We start from the raw sequence: 20,500 nt of genomic DNA, 5'->3' as shown, positions 1-20,500 counted from the left end.
GGCTTGTAGCATGGGAATATATCTAAATCTTTTTCATCAGAGTCTGGTGAGGTGTTTGATTGCCCTCTCCCACCCAAGTCTTTGGATGTAGACTAATAAACTGAGGAAGTGAGAATCAATGACTTCCCGAAGTCTTCATCTTTCGGGGTGGCGGACAGGATGCCAAGGAAAGCTGATTAGTGGATAACGTGTCCATTGAAATTAGAAAGTAGGTCAAAAGAGAACGTTCAAAGGAGAAGAAAACTATTCAAAGAACAGCTAGAAGGATAAAACAGGGAAAGTGGTGGATTTTGAGCCAAGATTGTCCCTAGTAACCACAGCAGAGGCATTTTTCATGAATTGATGAGAGAAGAGGAGGATGGCTACAGGGAATGCAGAGGGTATTTGCAGGGTGGCATTGCAAATAAAAATAAAACCAAAAACGTGAGTATTGGACCTTATTTAGTCTTGGCTATTCCATCATCCTCTCATACAAGTAAAAACTCCAGTGTCCAATAAATACCGGCTGAATGAATCCTTGCAAAAGAAATCAGGCTGAATGCATAAATTCCTTTATTGAAAATATTGGGCTAGCACTGCATTACATATATTCAATATTCATAAATGAAGGGCCACACATTTCTGATTGGGCAACACTGTTTTAAGTAGAGAACACAGCATCTGGATATGCCCTCACAAGTACGTGTAATGGACTAAGCTAGGTAAGAGTGAACTATCTGCAAATTACTGTTTTTGTTTGTTAATAGCATGTGGTTGCAAATGGCATAAATGGTAAATGTGATCATTATGAGACATTACTGATATCTCACACCAACACATTATTTAATGAACAGATTAAGGTTAAACTGCCAGTATGTTTTTCATCAAGAATTCTCAATAGAAGAATTCAGGAGAAAGCACACCCAGGCTACAGACTTAAGATTTACAGTACTCATTTAAACTTTTATGGAATGTAAGTAGAGTTAAGTAACTGTTGATCTGACCAAAGGCCATTTGGCAATTTGTTCTCTTTTATAAACAGTCTAAAATAATAATAAATCTAAAGGAAATATTCTGCCAACTTAAGGCTTACATTCTAAGAACTGTTTTATTTTTCTAAAGCAGTTATTGAAATACTACTTTTGTTATTAATTTTTTCTTTCCGAGATTATTGACAGACCACTTCTCAGCTTTGGCTATTACTTGAAAATGTTTTACATTAGCAGTCTTTGGCTTTTGTAAAAGTCTGGCAATCAATAATATTGGTTAAACTCTAACAAGATTTTATTATTATAGTTAACAAAACAGTGTTTTATGATGTTAAACATGGGTTGATGTTAAAAAAAAATAGGTTTTACTTTTTGTTCCAATTTTGGTATGAATGCATTTCTTTGCATTGTTTTTTCTTAAACAAAAGAGTCTAGAGACCAATACAATTGGGCTAATTTGATATTTTCCATTTGATATAAAATATGCAGAAATCAAAATACTCAGTCCCTTTAAAAACAGAGGCCTGTGTGTTAGTGTAAAACCTTGGGGGAAATTATGTGAAAACACTATGAAAATAAAGTTTTTGTTACTAGCCAAAAATGATTTTATAAGTAACAAACAATTTTCTATTCAAAAGCAGTGTTTGTTCTGCTCTAGGTTCATAAAGGTATCCACTCCTGTAAATATCAAGTCATAACTGTGAGAAATGGCTTATTCTTCTTTACACAACTATGTTCAGAGTAAGTAACTAAAAATATAACTTTTAATGACTACATGGAAAGCTGGCCTATCACAGTCAAATCAATGAACATTGCTGATGAGTTTTTGAAAGTTCACAATTAAGTATTTATATCTATGTATATACTGTTTAAGATCTATCACCCTAAACAACCAGGGCAAAGAAAGCTCAATATAAAACTATATAAATCAAGTAGAATTGTTGCCAAAACCAAGCACATTTCTTTATTTCAAGATTTGACACATTAAAAGAAATAAACTGGCAACACATTTCAGACAATATACTAGAAATAATAAATAAAAGTTTCTTTAAAAAAAATCATATACAAATTCCCTTGAAGTGCTGTACACTTTCAATTTTTCTAAATGAGACTAACCTTTCCCATGGCAAACAAGAGTATGCTGTACATTTTGGTAATGAAAATTATGTTGATAAATACACAAGGCATGTATATATTTCCACAGTATCTTTTTTTTTTTCACAGTTACCAAAAATAAAAATTGCATTCAACTCATACATCTATAAATACTCTGATTCCTCACTGTATGGATTTGATGAAGGTGGGAGTACAAGTCTTTCAACAATCTGGCCTTCCAACCTCTCTCATCAGTGCCTGCCCTCCACATGCACCTCCAGGGATAGCTCTGCAGTGTGATCATGCTCTGAGATGATGGCAGAAAGAAAGCATGGTGGTGGGAGGAGGCAGTCGGGGCTGGGGTTTGTCTTCCAGCCAACCTTAGGAGAGCTGTCCAAACCCATTCCCTTTAATGTTATAGTTTAAGGCAGTCTGAATTTCACTCGAATGTCCATACCTCGAGGTCCTGAACTATGAAGTCTTCCTTTTTGGAAAGAATATCATTATTGAAAGTGCTACAGGAATTGCTTCGGCCATGGTATAAATCAGCATCTAGCCATAAACCAAATCGACCCCTGAAAAGGTTAAAAAAAAAAAAAAAAAAAAAAAAAAAAAAGAGGGAGGAGGGTCAATTCATTTCAATCTTAGGAGCCACACTTTCTGTCCTCCCCTGCCCCGTTTTTCTTTCCTTTATGCTGCAGAGAGGCAAAAACCCTAAACTGCTTGTAAAACAAAGGGTACATTTCCTTTATTTCATTAAAGTCGTCTGTCTTTCCTAAAGGGCAAGTGGTAGCAAGGCCTCATTTAGACACATAAATAAACCACTTCACCTCTCATTCTTAATGTCATGGTAGGCCACTGTCCCATCCTAATAAACGTGAGCAAAGGGACTAGCTAATATCAGCTGGCACCAAGGTTTTGGTCACCTGGGTCAAAAGAGACCCTTGCGAGTCAGGGGGTAAATTAGTATAATAATGAAAGCCTTACCCTCCACCACCAAGTTCTAAGGAACTTATGTCTCCGTTGATAAAGTATGAATTTTCTCCACTCCACTTAAAGACCTTAGGATAGAAACACAAGACAGAGAACAGACATTTTAATCTGAGTCTTAGCAAAAACAAACAAACCTAAACAAAGAAAAAAACAAAAAAACAACAACAACGAACTATTTCCTCCGGACTACCCACTGGCTGAAGAAGCACCTGAGTGCCAGGCCTTCTCTACCCCAGGATAAGACCTCCTAAGGGGTTGTGAAGTCAGAGAGATCTCCCAGGCCCATGTTCACTCTGACCTGCAATCCCCTGCTAGGCTCCAGACCAGGCAGAAGAGCAGTTCCCAAGGTGTCCGGAGGGACCCTGAGCAGTTTGTGTACTACAAAACTTGTTGACCCAGGCTGGAGGAAGTCCAGATGGGGTCATGGGACAGCTGCTGCTCCATCCTCACCCACACCCCTGACACTGTGACACTGGGAAATCAGATATTCTCCTATTTAGGTACCTTGAAATTGGGGCTAAATGTGTAGAGAAAAGTTTCGCCTGTGCCGTAATAGTGGTCACTGAACTTGAAAGGATGAGTGGCATATGCTCCAAAAATCTGTTTTAAAAAAGAAAAAAAAGAAAGGTTATCTACTTTCAAACCCAAACCTCCCAAAGAAAGACTTTCCAAGATGTTTTAACACAGTCCTGAGGTCTCATATACCGCTTTCGGCAAAGCTCATTATTAAATTGGAGCTCTTAAGTGAGAAGGACCACCAACAAAGAGATTCAGCAAATGTCCCCAGCTCTAACTAGAATCCAAGGGGCCTATTTGTCAAAGGCCAACAATTGTTTCCACGTTAAAAGACCTCCAAAGTGCACCAGGGAGACCAGTTTCCTTTAGTGACTGCAGACAACACAATGGGAACATTAAACAACAAGAAGCATCTTGCACACAGAAATGAGTGGTTGAGAGAACAAAGTCAAATCTTCTTTGTTGTTTTACAAGTGGAAATGTAGCCAGACATTTTCCCAGAGAAAAATCATTTCTCTCTTTTGATTTGTAAAAATGGGTTCTCAACATGCTTATTGAAACTCTATCCTTAACATGACTGACCCAATATATCTTGGTTCAAATTGGCTTTTAAGAAAAAGCAAACAGCTCCATAGACTATGGGCTTTAAAGGTGCTTTTGATGTATTGGAATCAATGGCTCTTCTATTTCTTCTTGGAGGTTGGAAGGAGCAGCGTTTTCAGAATAAGCATGTCGGCAGCCTCAGCATCCTCTGCTTCTGCTCGGATCCTGGTCAGCAGTGCAGGAGTGAGGGTTGGGCAAGAGTGAGCCTATGTGTTTGCAAAAATGTAGGTCATTCTGATATAGCTGCTATTCCAGACCCCATGGGGGTTATCTGGAAAACGTAATTTTTCAAATCATTTTAATTGAATTATATTATTGTGGAATCTCAGTTCTTGGTTCCTTGAAATGCTAAAAATTAGGTAGAAGTCTAGAAACCCTTTCCAACCAATGTTCTTCATACTTCCTGCTACCAAACCTTCCCATATGCTGCTAAGAATAAATGAAAGCAAAACTAACAAAAAGTTAAAAAATCCATTTCCCTTCTTCTGGGAATCTTCCAGTAAAAGAGTAAACATTCCATTGAGCCAGGCATTTATTTTTAAAAGCATGTGCTAACATATAACAAGAAGGGCAATGGCCATCCATGGAAGAGAGTGGGCCCCCTCCTAACCAATGAACAGAAAAAGGCATCCTTCCTATTTTATCCTCCATAAGAGTCTAAATAAATTAGATTCTTTCTTGCTAAAATTTTCTTAGCAACATGGAAATCTGTGTAAGGACCAGGATTGGAAGGTACTAGGGAATTATTATTGATTTTGTTAGGTACTAGTATAAGGCATTGTGGTTATATAAGAAAATGTCCATTTATTTTTTCTATTAACTTTTTAGAAAATTATATATAATAATATGCACATAATAGTACTGTTGGATCTATAACACATAAAAACTTAATATATTAGGCAATGTCTGAACAAAGGAATCCATGAGAATAACTGAAGACAGCCAGAAATGGTAAAAGGAAGGTTAATATAACAAAACTGATAAATGTATATTTGCTCTCCTTTCTTCTTTCAGCTTCTTTAGATAAAAAAATTATATAAAGTAGTCATCATAACAATTTATTGATGGGTTTGTGATATATATCCGTGTAATATGTGTAAAAATTACCACAGGAAGTGGAATGATATAATAGAGCAATATAGGATTAACATTTTATACCTCACTGGAGTTAGTATCTATAAATCAGACTATTAATTGCATGGTAATTACTCTGTCCTTTTTCACAACATCTTGTGGTATAAATTACTCTACAGTCTGATTCGATTAAATCTGGGCCCTTTGCAGATTTGGTCCATCTACCATGACTCCAGAAAGGCTCTCCTTAGCAGTCTCCTTCCCTGCTTCTCTCCGGGACACCAGCTGGTCTAAGGTTAGCTTGCTGCCTTTCTGGGGCTACTAGCCTCACCATTGTTTATCACCAACATGTGCGCTGTTTCTAGAGTGCCCTTGGGCTTGAACTTGCCCTGACTCTCCTAATAAAGGCAGCCCCTTTGAGGAGCGCTTCAGAGCTCTTTGTCTTAGGGTCTGGTCTGGCTCTTCCCCTGGAGGTGGAGCTTGGGGCTCTGCAGAGCTGGGGGCTAGACAAATGATCTTGTTTTATGAGCGGATGCTGGGCAGGTAGAAGCTGGTCTTGGCTCACCTCACCTGGCATGACATGTCTGCCCCAGAAGCTGGGACAAAGGCAGGAGAAAGCCCTGTGTTCTCAGCCTGCCATGCCCCAGGTAGAGCATCTGTCCTACGAGTAGAGGCGGGTGGATGGAGAGAGCCCTTTACCTCTAGGCCACACAGGAATGGAATTTAGCTCCTGAAACAGTGATCTCGGGCAGATGATGAGAAGCCCTAGAGAAGGTGTATCATAACTCTGGCCTGGGAGAGGGAGCGCCATCTTCTTGTCTGTCAGTCTGAACTGGGGGTGAGTGGAGGGAGCAGGATGTGCTTCCAGTAACACAGAATCTCACCACTACTACCAAAATTTATTATATTTGCTGAGTGAATGTTTCTTCACTTGTATGCCCTTAAGACAATTTCTAGAGGCTTCATATGATGACTATTTTCACAATTTCTACCAGTATTGTTGTTTCACTGGGGATGGAATCTGTAGAGCTCCTTCCTGCTGCCATTCTGCATAGGTAATATTTTTATATTAAAATTTTCATTTCCAGAGAAACGCATGACTATTGTTCTACCATGTCCTCAAACACAGCCAAGTCACAATCTTGCCCTGGAGATAGATGGGATGGGGTAATTATGTTAGTGTTTAGGTATCTTCAGACAGTACCAGTGGCTGGAGAGTACCAGATTCTTTAAGATCCACCCCTGACAAGCAGAGGCCTTCTTTACAAATCTGCTAACGGGAAGCTGGGGGAGAGGAAGCTGGGTGGAGAAGTGATTCATCAATGCTTGCCCTAGGCAGCCAAGACATTTCCCAACAAGTGTGTTATCTTGTGGTGGGGATTTATGTATGTAGTCTAAAACCATCTAGCCATATCACATCTAAAACACGGCACCCAGCTTCTCAAGCATTTCACTAAATCCCTAAGCAATTCTACTTTAAACCTCTGTTTTTACTATTTTAATTTTTGACTTGACTCTACCCACTATTCAGCTGGATCATGGTTAAATGCGTTAATCAGGAAACAATAATAGTAACAACGATAACATCTAAATTCCTCCAGAACTCTTAAGCTGCAGGAGTCACAGGAACAAACCCAGTTGAGAAAGAATGCCTCACTACCCCATTTCTCTGTTAATTTTCCCCAAGGCAAATTATGACAGTTAAGATCTATTTCCTCTAAAATGATCACAATTATATGGCTTCACAGCAAGCTCTTCAATGCGTAATAGTGTCCCACATGTAACAGGCATTCATGATACATTTTATGAATGAATGAATGAATGAATGAATGAATGAATGAAGGGCTATTGAGAAAAACCTGCTTCAATACCAGAAAGAGAAAAGAATAGCATCTCTAGCCTAAAAAATGTAAAGGAATTTCTTCTTGGTACAATACACACAAAACAGAAATAAAGAAAGAACAGACTTAAAAGAGACCTTCCTTTTGTGAAGCAGGAGCCTGACTGGGTGGTATATAAAGGATTCCAGGGAAGATTCTACTTGCATGCCAAGCGAGGAGCACTAGTGTCAGGTAGATGGGAAATATCTGCGTTTCACAAGTGCCTCCAAGACCGACCACAACGGAGGTAAAAGTGCAATGAGCCATAGTAGAGCATTCTCCCTGCCATTTCATAACAATTGGGCTCTTCTGGTACAACACACCATGGCCTAGTCTAGCTATCCATCTCAGCAACCATATAGGCAAGGTTTGTGGCTACTACTTCAGCCACCTAGAGAAAGTTCTGGTAAGGCACTAGAATTTCTTTCTGCAGTTACCACCAAATCCAGACTTGCCTTTCTCCAACTTCTCCAGCTTTAGGTTGTAGAATACCATTCTAGTTTTCTACTGTGTGGTAAGTACATACAAAAACTCCGCAGAATGTGACTGTAGTTGGAGATATGCTCCATTTTCTTTCTTTCTTTCTTTCTTTCTTTCTTTCTTTCTTTCTTTCTTTCTTTCTTTCTTTCTTTCTTTTTTTTTTTTTAGAGAAATGCATTTTGAAGTGTGACATACTAATTAGGATTTACTCCAAAACACTTCAGCAAAGAAAAACCAATGAAGAAAAGGCAGACGAAGCTTATGTGGCAAAATCCTGCTAACTTGTGGGATCTGGGTCATGGGAGTTCCTGGTACTCGTCTCTACCATTGTGTAGGTTTGAAAATCTTTATTTAAAAAAAAAAAAATGTTTTCCGAGACAGAAACAAGCCTCACCTGATTATCCATGTCTTTGATAACCAGCAGGACAGGACTGTCTAGCGATGCTGATTTCCGATAGAGAGTTTTCAAGCTGGTCCCATGCTCCAATGTGCTATAGGCGAGTCTCCATGGATACCCTTGTACCCTGGCTGGAAGGCGGCGGGCCAGCTACGAATCCAAAGATGGACATGTAAATAGACAATTCACCCACAAACCACTCATGAGCTTGAGGCACAAAGGACATGCCCGTGGGTCAAACTTAAAATTACACTGATTTACATACTGTTCCCCTTTACTCTGGGCAAATATTTGCCACCATAAACCAAGGGAGAGAAGGGGAAGTTATTTGTTGGTGGTGTTGACCTTGGCAGGATGCCTCCCAGAGCACACGATTACTCTCGGGGTCCTGACTGTGGGGTCGCTATGCCATACGCTGGGAGGCAGGGCACCTACAATAGCTTGAGAGCGAAGCATGTATTATTAGACGCATGCTCTCCGTCTTACTCTTCAGCGTGGCTTTCATCAAACAGTTCATGTTTCTCCACTGTTCTTCCTCCTAGGAAACTCTCACGGGCAGTTTCCCACAGAAGTGACAACAACAAAACTGCTTTATGCCAGCAGTCAACCCACCCGAATCTTTCACCGCATTAACATTTCACTTCAACCTGACGGCCATGAATACCAGTGGTGCACCTCTCTTCAAAAATACCAATGAAGAGCCGAAACCAGTTTGGCTCAGTGGACAGAGCATTGGCCTGTGGACTGAAAGGTCCCAGGTTCGATTCCAGTCACGGGCATGTACCTTGGTTGCCGGCACATCCCCAGTGGGATGTGTGCAGGAGGCAGCTGATAGATGGTTCTCTCTCATCATTGTTTCTAACTCTCTATCCCTTTCTCTTCTTCTCTGTAAAAAAAAAATCAATAAAATATATTTTAAAGAAAATACCAACGAAGACTATGAAGTGCTGACGTCTTCAGAATGCTGCACATCATTCTAGTATCAGAACAAACCCCCTTTCTGCAACTGCTTGGTCAAATCTTTTAGCTTTCCTGGGCCTTTGCGGACTCATTTATAAATCGAGGGAGCTACCCTTAAGGATTCGCTAAGGTCTCTGAGATTCAGGTCTGTGCTGATGGATGGGGGAAGTGGGAAAGGTTCCTGACTAAAGCTCAAATGCAAGCACATTCTATAGCATTTCATAAAAGGAAGTATAGCATTTTTAGAAAACATGAAGTACACAAGTAAAACTACAGAAAAAGGAAAATTTTTTCTTAGGGGTAAGTAGTTTTCATAAAGCCAATGAAATGTATTTGCTAAATGATCTTTATGGACCTGATAAATTAAAAAAACTAACACTGGAACTCTGCAGTCATCACTGAGATAAATTTGGATGCTAGGTGTGTTCATTTAGAACACTGTAAATATTGGTTTGAGGCCTGCCCGGGTAGCTCAGCTGTTTAGAGTGTTGTCCCACGACTACACCAAAGTTGTGGGCTCGATCTTGATCCGGGTACACGAAGAATCAACCAAATAAATGCGTAAGTGAAACAACAAATCAATATCTCACTCTCTCTTTTTCTCTCTCCGTCCTCTCTCTCTCTTTCTCTCTCAATCTCAAATCAATTAAAAATTGTTTTGAAAACAAGAAATAGCATTTTGTTCGCGTTGGAGAGATGGCTGTAGCGGCCGGCCAAGACCACACACTCCAGAGAAGGCAGCAGGGAAGGCTGCCACAACCTTGGGGAAGCAGAGAAGGGAACACTGGCTGTGGTGAAGCTGCTGGTCTTCCTTTAAAACCTGGCTCATCCTTCGCCCAGAAGGAAAGCAACGTGGTTAGGGTTGCGAAATGCTTCTTAAGGCCGGAAGCCCCCCATCCTAAGCCCCCGGGGAGGCCCACCTGCTCGACGTGCATGTTCTCCAGGAGCGCGCTGTGGGGCTGCAGGACCGGCAGGGCCGTCTCATCATCGTCTTCATAGTAGCTGCACGTGCTCTTCCTGCGCTTCGCCTCCTCGACAGTGATGATCTGAAAGGCAGAAGACAAGTTAAAAAAAACTCACACACACACAAAAAACCCCTGATGTCTGCTTTACCATAGCCAGCTAACATCAACCTCAGGTACGCAATATCCTGAAACATGCGGAGTTTTAGCAGCAGGACAGAAATTGAACTGGGACTTTGGGGAATGGCTAATTTTTCAATTTCAGAGCAGATGCAGAATTTAACATGGTACGGCGGAGACACTTAATATGTACACATTAAAGTGGCACGTTTTCCCTTTTATCATTGCTGTCGATTGCTCAGTCCTTGAGCAAGAATTATGTGTGACTCCTCAAGCAACTAATGCCCTTGAAATGCCCCTAATTATTATCCTTTGACTTGTATCTAAAACCAATCAGAGATCATTCTATGAGTAAGTCTTCTATAAATAGGGATATTGGGAAGATAAGATACTTTTTTAAAGTGAAGACTCCTAATGTTTTCTCTTAAGATTGTGCACGATAGAAATGGCAAATGGTAACAGCTACCAGAGCAACAATCCAAAGAAACACAAGTTTAGTTTGACTGACAATTAGGTTATGGTTCTTTTTGTGCAGTTCAGGAGCTATAAAAGTAGTCTCTCCTTCAAAACTGAGAAAGGTGATGCACACAACATTATTCCATTATAACTATGCTTATGAACTACCAAAATCAATTTCACCTTAAGATCTATTTTTATTTTTTTTTTGCCCCTCCTAAAGTCTGGATAAATCACTGACTTATTTTTAAAATGAAAGACATAAAGTGACTAATTCACTAAAATTCCTGGGTACCAATATTAATAACTTTTACATTATAGAGAAAAACATTTAAGTTATATATAGTAAAAGTTGTCAGATAATGCATTACTTGATTTCCCAAATGCATGGTCATGGGTACAAAGCACCTGCCATTGCCTGAGCCAGACTTAAAGGTAAAAAAATTAGCTCACACAGGCTACCATCTTCCCAAAGGGAAATTCTTAGAGGAAACACTAATCAAAGAACCACAGACCCAGCATTTTCAATGCATGAAACGAAGCATGTGTGTGTGTGTGTGTGTGTGTGTGTGTGTGTGTGTGTGTGTTTGTGAACTCTACATTTCACATGGCTTCAAAATGGAGCTGTGGAAAGCAAAAATCAAATGTGAACATTTTTACTCCAAAGAGGGGGGCAAACCACACCATTATTACCCATCTTTAAGACGAATAAAATACCTGCTGGGGTTGAAATGCCTGCGCAATCCTTTCGAATCAAGGAAGCATTTCCACACACAGCGTGGCAGACCTCTGAGGATCCACAGGCACCTCGTCAGCCCTCGGGGACCCCAACATACCTTCACGAAAGGTTCTTGGTTGGGTCTGGCACAATAGAAAATCTGAATGTCCAAGGGCAATCTTCGGACCCTCATCCCGAGGGTGAGAACCGCCTGCTAGCTTTCTAAGGAGGAGCAGGCTTTTCCTCCGTCTGCCTCCACGCCAGGGCTCCTTGCAACCACGCTGAGCTACAACTGCTTTTTGCAGTATCTCGTTTCCTGCACGATTGGGTTTCTGTTTCCCTCAGGAGAGGGCTCAACATTTCTACAGGAACACACCCAAATTAGGACGGAGAACAAACACACACTTCCTGTCAGGCAGAGCTGGGAGGCTGTAAAATGACACTTTCACCTTTGAAACGGTGGTTTCCTAACGGTGCCACAACAAACCGCATTGTTTTCTCTTTCTTCTCATACGCGCGTTTTTCCTCATCGTCCTTCGGCTAAGCCAGCTTTCCTGACCCCCGCCTTCCCAGGCTTTCCCCAGCACTTTCTCTAACGCTAAACCTCCATTTTAGACTTTGCGTAATTTCCCTGACATCAGCTTGAATCTCGAGGGAAGGATGAAAGGGAACCTTCACCCTAGGAGGGTTCACTGTACTTAGAACAATGGCATTTCACTTCAGTTCCGTGAGTGTCGAGTGTGAGCAGCTTAAAAGAATGGGAAAACATCTGCTTTGTGTGAGGCTGGGGAGAATGCCACGTTAGATTCCGTTTTCCAGAACAGCCGGTGAGGTAATTTTTAAAAAGGCAAAACTTTTTACGATATTAATCTTAATGACTAAGAAACATGATGAGACCTGCTCTCCTCCTCAGATCTGAGGTCAGGGGCGTGGAAAGAAATGCAGAACACCCTGGATCAGCTTTCAGCGGTCTTTCTGGGCCCGTTCCCGATCCCAAACGGCCTTTGGGTCCTGCTGAGGGGATGGGCGTGCTCTTGCGTAGCTCATCCTGGGGTCGGTTCTACTGAGGACCCTGGCAGGTACCCGTGATCAGTCCCAGGTTCGACAGAATTTATCAGCAGGGCAAGAGCCTAGGCACCATCTGGGGCAGAAGCACTAGGATTCTGTGCCAGGGAGATGGCATTCCTGTAAGTACCGGGCACTTCGTGACAGTTAGGGCTGAGGGCTTCGTACCTGCTGGCAAAGTGCCAGGTGCTTTGTCAGGCACAGTCTCCAGTGGGTGAGGAGACAGCAGAGAGACATTTACAAATACATGAATGCCGTTCCATTCGTGATACGAATGCTAACAGCAGCTCCAAGGAGGTTGGAGCCATCTAGAGAGTTCTGAGAGCAGAGGTGGGGTAGGGGGAGATGTCCAGGTGAGAGGCATAGCAGGAGCACACAGCTGTGTCCTGTGTTCACTATGGCTTGAGGACAGAGAGCAAGGGAAGTCGAGAGGAGGCTGGGGAGGGAGCAGAAATGAAGAAAAGAAGAATCTTGATGGCATAAAGGGTCTAGGAACTTATCGGATAGTATTTCTAAAAACTGGCTGTTCTTCAAAATCATCCAGGAGCTTTTAAAAACACAGATTCCAATGTTCCTCCCCTAGACCTAATGAATTCATGTCTCTAGTGATGAGGGTCTAGGATTCAGTTTAAAAAAAAAAAAAAAAAGCCAAATGGTGGTTTGGAAGCTTGGCCAGGTGGGTATTGATTGCTACAGGCAACCGAAAACCATTCGGTGCTTTAAGCATGGGCGTACAGACCAAGCTTGGGATCACTTGCTTGATCTCTTATTTGGGTCTTCAAGCCTCAAGGGTTGTGCATCTCCAGTCTGTCAGCCAGAGAGCTCTCCAAAATGCATATCTGGGTATACTTCTCCAGGCTCAAAACAGCACAATACCTTCCTACTGCCCTTAGAAAAATAACCAAACTCTGACCCATGGATCCTTTGTGATCGGCCCTTGCTTAACTTCTCCAGCTTCCTTTCCTGCTGTCCCCTCAGCTTTGCACTCTATGCTCAGCCACACTGAACTTCTGTTACCTCACCAAATGCTCTTTCTTTCTCCCCGGGGTCATTCCTCTGCACAGACTTTTCTCTCTGTTCAGGCCAGGTTCCATACCCCAGTCCCACCACATCTGCCTGTATCCCCACCTCTGATCTCAGTTCCAAGCACTTCTTCTGGGCAGCTTTCTATGCTTCTCCAGCTCCTTTCAGATGGCTGGCTACAGCCTGCTGCAGAGCTTGGCACTTCATGTACAATGGCAATTACCTTGTCATAATGTAATGATTTATCTATACTCCTTAATGCTAACTTCTACTGATTTTACCCGCTGTGCCCCTAACAGGGAAAAGGTTTGGTAAGTGCTCAAAAAAACTATGAAGGGCTTTTCAAGCCAAATTAAGGAGCTTGAATTTCAACCTGTATGTAAAAGGGACACAGCAGAAAAGTTTTAAAGGAAGAGTGAAACGACCCGGTGGTGGTGGTGGTGGTGGTGATGGGATCTTTCTGTATAACTAGCTTCAAGCAGGAATAAGGTTGTATCCCACTGTAACTTCAAAGCTGCACAGGGAACTTAACTTCTTCTTTAAAAAAATATATATATATTTTATTGATTTTTTACAGAGAGGAAGGGAGAGAGATAGAGAGTTAGAAACATTGATCAGCTGCCTCTTGCACACCCCCCCACTCGGGATGTGCTCGCAACCAAGGTACATGCCCCTTGACCAGAATCGAACCCGGGACCTTTCAGTCCATAGGCTGACGCTCCATCCACTGAGCCAAACCGGTTTTGACGGAATTTAACTTCTTATTAAGCCAAGAAGCTCTTGAAATCTGGACGCAAGAACATTCTGACTGAATCCTGCAGTTTAAGGACCACGACAGTCTAGCTCCTACTTGAGTGCTCACCTCCCAGCTCTTGGTGGTCGGCTCACTGAAGAAGTTGTCAATCATGTTCAGTTCTTCCTTTTCCACCACCACGAAGCCTTGCTCTTTGGCATCCTTGCCATAGACGTCAGGAGACCACTGAACAAAGAATGTGTACAAGTGGTCCACCCTGGAAAACATGTTCATCATAGGAATTAACACCAAATCCACCTTCCTGGCAGGCACTGGTAGGGACTTTGGCACGGACAACCATCTTGTTCCTGCTTGGCAAGGCCACCTTCCTAACTGGGGAATTTCTCTCTGTGAAGGTTCTCTGTTAGTGCATTCCAAACTCAGAAAATAAGTCAACAAATGAAAGCAGAAGTCCACAGACGTGGAGAAACTCTTTCAATCTGAGGAAAAGATCAAGCGATGGGACAAAGGACTAAAAAACACAATGAAATATATCAATGTTTTCCTCACTGAGTCTTCATTTTTATTATACACCTGTATTCACTGGGGAAAAAATTAATCTGAAGCTTAAGAAGGGAACCAAGATAAACACTCTAATGGGTCTTTTTGTAGAGCGAAGCACTATTATAATTTTAATGAAACATCTTTAATAACTACAGAGTGTTATAAACTAGGTATTGTTTAGTATTAGAAACAGAGCTAGTTATAAGGACATGGGGATGTCGTTGGCTTCCAATTTCTCTGTTCTCACATACACTTTAACATCTGAAGGTTCTGAAGCATCTCTCCAGGCTTAATCAATAGAAAGATGGCTGGTTTCCAAGCAGAGAATGAGAGCTCTCAGTCCCAGCACCTACAATAGTGCATGTGTGTGTGTGTGTGTGTGTGTGTGTGCATGCACACACGCTGGGGGAGAGGGGTGTCAATTTTGGTGTAAAACATTCTTGCTTGCAATTGCCGTTTTAAGAAATACCTCAACCTGAGCAGGAACCTGGGGTGACCAGGTAAGTGGGCTTCTCCCAAGCCTCTCCTCTTGGGGCTACTAGGTTTGTCACTGGAGTGAGTGGCCTCTCCTGCAGCAGTCAGGGCCAGCCCTTTACCCTGAGTAAGCACTGGGCTTCTTAGACTTACCACAGGAGGAAGTTTCTAGAAATGAGGGAAAAGGCATTCTCAAAATATCAGAGATATAAACATTTTAAAAAATATATATTTTACTGATTTCAGAGAGGAAAAGAGAGGGAGAGAGATAGAAACATCAATGATGAAAAAGACTCATCCATCAGCTGCCTCCAGCGCACCCCCTACTGGGGACCAAGCCTTCAACCCAGGCATGCGCCCTGACCAGGAATCAAACTGTGACCTCCTGATTCATAGGTCAAAGCTCAACCACTGAGCCACGCCAGTTGGGCCATAAAGATTTTTAATATTAAACACAGAAGCAACCTTACAGTTTTTATCAATGCTGATGAAATATACCTGCTACCTAAAAAGAAAAGATGTGATTCCCTGACTCAGGGACCTTACATTGCACAATAACTCTAAGAGGCAAGTGTTACTATATGCCCAGATAAAGATGAAAAAACTGAGGCTCAGTAGGTTTAATAATGTGCCCAAACTCCCCATCCCTGAAAATGTCCCAGCCAATCTAAGCAAAATGGCTCTTCTTCTATGAATGCTGAACTCCAAGGGGGACAAGTCCATTTCTGTACCTGTCCATTCAGGCGTTTCATAGTACGGGCAACTACTTTTTGGCATTGGTTTTATTAATGAAGCATAAGTACTATCAGTGAGAAGCCCTGGGCGGCCCTTAGGGCTGCCTACTTCCTGTTCCTCCTCCTTTGCCTTCACACAACAGGCTCACAGCACAGCTAGCTCTGTGCTCTGTGCCTGGGGAGAGCACCATGGGGCAGCCGCCTCACCTCAGGCACGTTCATGGGGGTTGTTCTCCGCTGGCTGTGGCAGGGAGGGCAGCAGCCCTGATAGCCGTCCTCTTCTTTCAGTTGGTGGGTTCTACCTTACAGCCAACCGTCATCCCGGCCTGGAGGCCCCAGGTAATATGAGATGAGAAACCTTAAAAGTATGTTCTGCAATGGGGCACCCCAAGGGGGAAAGTTCATGTCTCTTCTCAGACATTCAAGACACGGACACACCCTCTCAATAACAGCCTTGCTCAGAACATTCCCTCGTTGTCTCATGTAGAGAGAGGGTCCTTATACCAAGCGTCTGATGGAAAAGCAGGGAAATGGGAAATTATTGAGGCCTGTTCCACAGGAGAAAATTAAGAGAAAATCATTTGGGACCAAATTGATTTCTTAATTCTTAGGCCCCTGGAAACCAAAGGGAAGAATCCATGTCCCTCTCCCCAGCTCCACGTTTGCTCAATTCCCCATCCTTTGTTTATGCTATTTTTACTAATTAATTGGGGAGGAGAGGAAAAGGATATGACTTCATTATTTTTCTTTTCCAGATTAGAGTAGAAAGCTATTGAAGTTCATCTAACCTAATTCTTGGAATGGCTCTTTTTGGCTCACTGGGTTTTCCTGGTGATGAGTTCCCGGAACTCCAGCCTCCCCTCTGAAAACAGGCCTCAAGTTCTGAAAATTCCCCTCCTGGCCCTCAGCCTCCCCCTCCCGCACTCCTTCCCTCAAGACTGTTATCAGAAAGACCTCTCACCACGACCCCCGTCCTTCCTCTTCTCCCAGCCCTTAGACCCTCCTGGGTGCACCTACTTCCAGGACAATCTTTCCATCTGCCCCTCGCTGCTGTCCCCTAGAGGCGCCCCACTGCGCCTTCCACAGCACCTGCCCTTCCAAACACCTGGCCACAGAGAGAGGAACACAGGATCCTCCCTTTCCATGGAGCCTGCTGGGTTTGCTTATTCATGCTTCAGGAATCCACTATAAATCAAAGGCTGCTAACCTTGGGCAGGAAAACCCTCCCTCCAGCTCTCTTCCTTGCCTACTCCACACACAGCTATTCCAGACCTCTGCCTTCTCAAGCTCTCCCCTTCAACCTTGTATCCGCCTCCCTCTCAGGGCACAGTTCCCTCCATTATACCATCCGCATGACGCCCTCCCCTCCACTATCCCTCTTAGCGATAGATCTTTCTCTTCAGAATGAACTCCTCTCCAGCTTTAACCCTCCCCTTGGGCCCCTCCCTGGTGAGTCTCCCACCTCACCTCTCGGTCCTCTCCACCCGTTTAGCTCCTCATCTTAATCCACAGACCTGCTTGTATTTCCTCATTCTAAAAATATAAAAGCCTCTAATTTTTTTCTCTCTAAAGCTCCCTTCTCATAATAGGCTTAGCCTATTTTCCACCTTCTTTTCAATCCTGAATTTTTTCCATTCTGATTTTATTAACCTTTTCGTACAAGTTTTGTGTTAAATCTGCTTCAGATACTGTCTAAAAAGAGGTAAACATTTTTAAGTCTTGTTCCCTCCCTCACTGCTTCAGTGAAGCTCTGATTCTCCAAGTGACCTATTATCCAACCGAACAGTGTCTTGGGCATCGTTTGTCTTGAGCAGTTGATGGCTTTTTCGAAGCTCACTCAGCGGCTCATCCTGTGGTCTCCATGTATCACTGAGCTTATTTCCCAGCCTGTGAGCCCAGGACAGGAGCCGTAATTGCCACTCCACTGGCCATTAAGCTGTGGATGTGGTAAGAACACGTGAGCAGGAGAGTGTGTCAAGGACTGGGCCCTGACAAGTGCTAATGTTTGAGAAGGAAGTGGCAGAAGTGGTCCTGGAAGGAGGCCAGGGAGAAATGGCAGAGAAGCGGAAGCGATTTTACAAAATGCAAGTCTGATCACTTCGCCCAGCTACGTGCAATCCTTTAGGACTCCCCGCAGGCTTATGATACATGCAAACTCCTTGGTGCTGCCAGAGAGCTTTGCTCTGTGTCCATCCCCAAACGTACTCCTGGTTCCTGCCATATACTATTACATGTTTGCTCCAACATCCATTCTGGCCCCTGTGCCCAAACTGCTTTCTTTTATTTTTTCTTACTTTTTTTCTTTCCTTTCTGTCATTCCTTCTTTTTCTCCTTCCTCTTCTTTTCTTTTTCTTTCTTTCTCTCTTTCTTTCTTTCTTTCTTTTTTAATAGATTTTTATTGATTTCAGAGAGGAAGGGAGAGGGAGGGAGAGAGAAACATCAATGATGAGAGAGGATCATTGACTGACTGCCTCCTGCACACCTCCTACTGAGGATCGAGCCCAGAACCTGGGTGTATGCCCTTGTCGGGAATCGAACCCGGGACCCTTCAGTCCGCAGGCTGACACTTTATCCACTGAGCCAAAGCAGCTAGATTTTCTTTCTTTATTTTTTTAAGAAGAGTGATGACAAAGGTTAAGCCTGGGGGAGAATCATCTTAGAGCGGGTAAGGTTCCTTAACCAGGGGTCATGGTTAAGCTGGGTGTTGACGGAGGACAAGTCAGTTCCAGGAAGAAGGGGAAACAGCATTCCACCGCAGGGAGCATGTGCAGACAGACATGGCATGTTACGGCAGGGTGATGCCGGAGGAGGTCACCCTGGATGTGGCGGAGAGGAGACGGCACTGCAGCAGGACGACTTCTGACAGACAGCAAACATGGGAGGTCCAGTCCTCAGGTTGAGGGGCATGAAGAAACTTCCTTACACAATTCCAGCGACACCCGACCGAAGCCAGTGGGCACCGGAGCTGACTGTGTTGAAGAGAACACCTCAGGCAGGGGAGGAATTCCTAACAGGAGGGATGAAAGGGCCAGATTTATTCTTTACTTAATGGAGAGGCAGGAGATGAGAAAGAAAAAGCCAGAGGGGCTGGGTCCCTGAGTCACAGAAAGTCCTGGCAGGAGACCAAAGGCTTGGACCTTACCCTGAGGCTACTGTTTCCCAAAATGTGGCCGTGGCGGCTCCAATGACTTCAGAGGATACACAGAGGAACATATTTAGATGGGTACATATTTATTTAAAGAGTATCAACAGGCCGAAACCGGTTTGGCTCAGTGGATAAGAGCGTCGGCCTGCGGACTGAAAGGTCCCAGGTTCGATTCCAGTCAAGGGCATGTACCTTGGTTGCAGGTACATCCCCAGTGGGGGGTGTGATTCTTTCTCATTGATGTTTCTAACTCTCTATCCCTCTCTCTTCCTCTCTGTAAAAAAATCAATAATATATATATATATATATATTTTTTTTTTTTAAAGAGTATCAGCAGTACATACAACGAGCATATTGTACTTCTGATTTCACAGGTATCACTGCTCAGGAAAAGGCTGAGAAGAAAGAGAACTATTTAAATCCTTTAGAGAACAGTTTCAGTCAATTTAAAGACAGCTGTGGAGCGAAGAGCAGTACAGACAGGGCAGATGCGGGGATATCTGTGAAGGGAGAGTGTGAATGCCCGGAGCCTGAGCAGCACTGAGGAGAGGCAGCCAGAGCCCCAGCAGGGAGGAGGCCTGGCCAGATCTGTGGTTTAGAAAGACTGCAGTGGAGCCACTCAGGGAAGGTCAGGGTTCGATAAGACTGACTAGAAACACAGGCTTTGCTGAGAAGGCTACCACAGTGACCCAGCCAGGAGGGGATCAGGGCCAGAGCGCAGGCATGCAGGGGACATGGCGGAAAAGGCACAGAATCCGTTCAAACCCACCTAGCGACAGTTACCAGTACTAGCGATACCTGGCACTCAGGCTTTCTCTGTGCACATTTTCCATCAGATTATAAATTTGGGCTGAATCTGATTTCTTCCTAAACTCAAAGGTCTTTATCATCAACACAGGCCCATCTCAGGATTCACCCCAAGAGAAACTCTTTTTAAAAAAAATATATTTTATTTATTGATTTTTTTACAGAGAGGAAAGGAGAGGGATAGAGAGTTAGAAACATCGATGAGAGAGAATCATCGATCAGCTGCCTCTTGCACACCTCCTACTGGGGATGTGCCCACAACCCAGGTACATGCCCTTGACCGGAATCAAACCCGGGACCTTTCAGTCTGCAGGCCGACACTCTATCCACTGAGCCAAACCGGTTTCAGCCCAAGAGAAACTCTTAATTCAAGTTACAGATCTCTGTTTACTGGATGAAGCTGCCATCTCTGAAAAAAGAAATGCAAGCAAGGTTCTTGGAAGGCAGCAAAGCCCTGCCGATGTGGGAGAGGTCATAGCAGCAGCAACTGACTTCATTCAGTGCCTGGCAAGGGCATTCCTCCCCAGTAACCCCACGCGGGGCCATGCCAATGGCCGCTCCTATGCCATAGAGGGAGACACAGGTGCTGACACAGGTTAACTTGCCCAAGGCCACACAGTGTGTTAGTTATGTGAGAGGTGAACCTGGCCTCAACCGCAGATCAGCTCATGGTCTCAACCTGCTTCACCACTTCCTTTATGGCAAGTCCCACTGGTCTGGTTTCACTAGTAAA

General features: G+C 43.4%; 1 protein-coding gene across 9 annotated transcripts in view; it reads right to left on the bottom strand.

Moving 5' to 3' along the window:
• Nucleotides 1-534: 534 nt before the first annotated feature.
• The window catches only part of NCOA7 (nuclear receptor coactivator 7), a 104,200-nt gene continuing 84,234 nt past the window's right edge, over nucleotides 535-20,500 (bottom strand). For 6 of the 9 annotated variants that reach the window (XM_036413817.2, XM_045573359.1, XM_036413815.2 and 3 more), the window contains 6 exons: nucleotides 14,173-14,320; nucleotides 9,887-10,012; nucleotides 8,004-8,156; nucleotides 3,561-3,656; nucleotides 3,051-3,124; nucleotides 535-2,638 (listed from right to left, as the gene is read on the bottom strand). In XM_036413817.2, coding sequence (XP_036269710.1) covers nucleotides 2,503-2,638; nucleotides 3,051-3,124; nucleotides 3,561-3,656; nucleotides 8,004-8,156; nucleotides 9,887-10,012; nucleotides 14,173-14,320 — 733 coding nt within the window. In that variant the 3' untranslated portion in view covers nucleotides 535-2,502. Of the gene's footprint in view, nucleotides 2,639-3,050; nucleotides 3,125-3,560; nucleotides 3,657-8,003; nucleotides 8,157-9,886; nucleotides 10,013-11,340; nucleotides 11,756-14,172; nucleotides 14,321-20,500 lie in introns of those variants that run through there. The other 3 variants (XM_036413822.2, XM_036413819.2, XR_006740101.1) reach the window with 3 other exon arrangements.

The sequence above is a fragment of the Pipistrellus kuhlii genome, unplaced genomic scaffold, assembly GCF_014108245.1.
Source record: "Pipistrellus kuhlii isolate mPipKuh1 unplaced genomic scaffold, mPipKuh1.p scaffold_m20_p_5, whole genome shotgun sequence".
Lineage (NCBI taxonomy): Eukaryota > Metazoa > Chordata > Mammalia > Chiroptera > Vespertilionidae > Pipistrellus > Pipistrellus kuhlii.
This window is presented reverse-complemented; position numbering and strand designations above follow the sequence as displayed.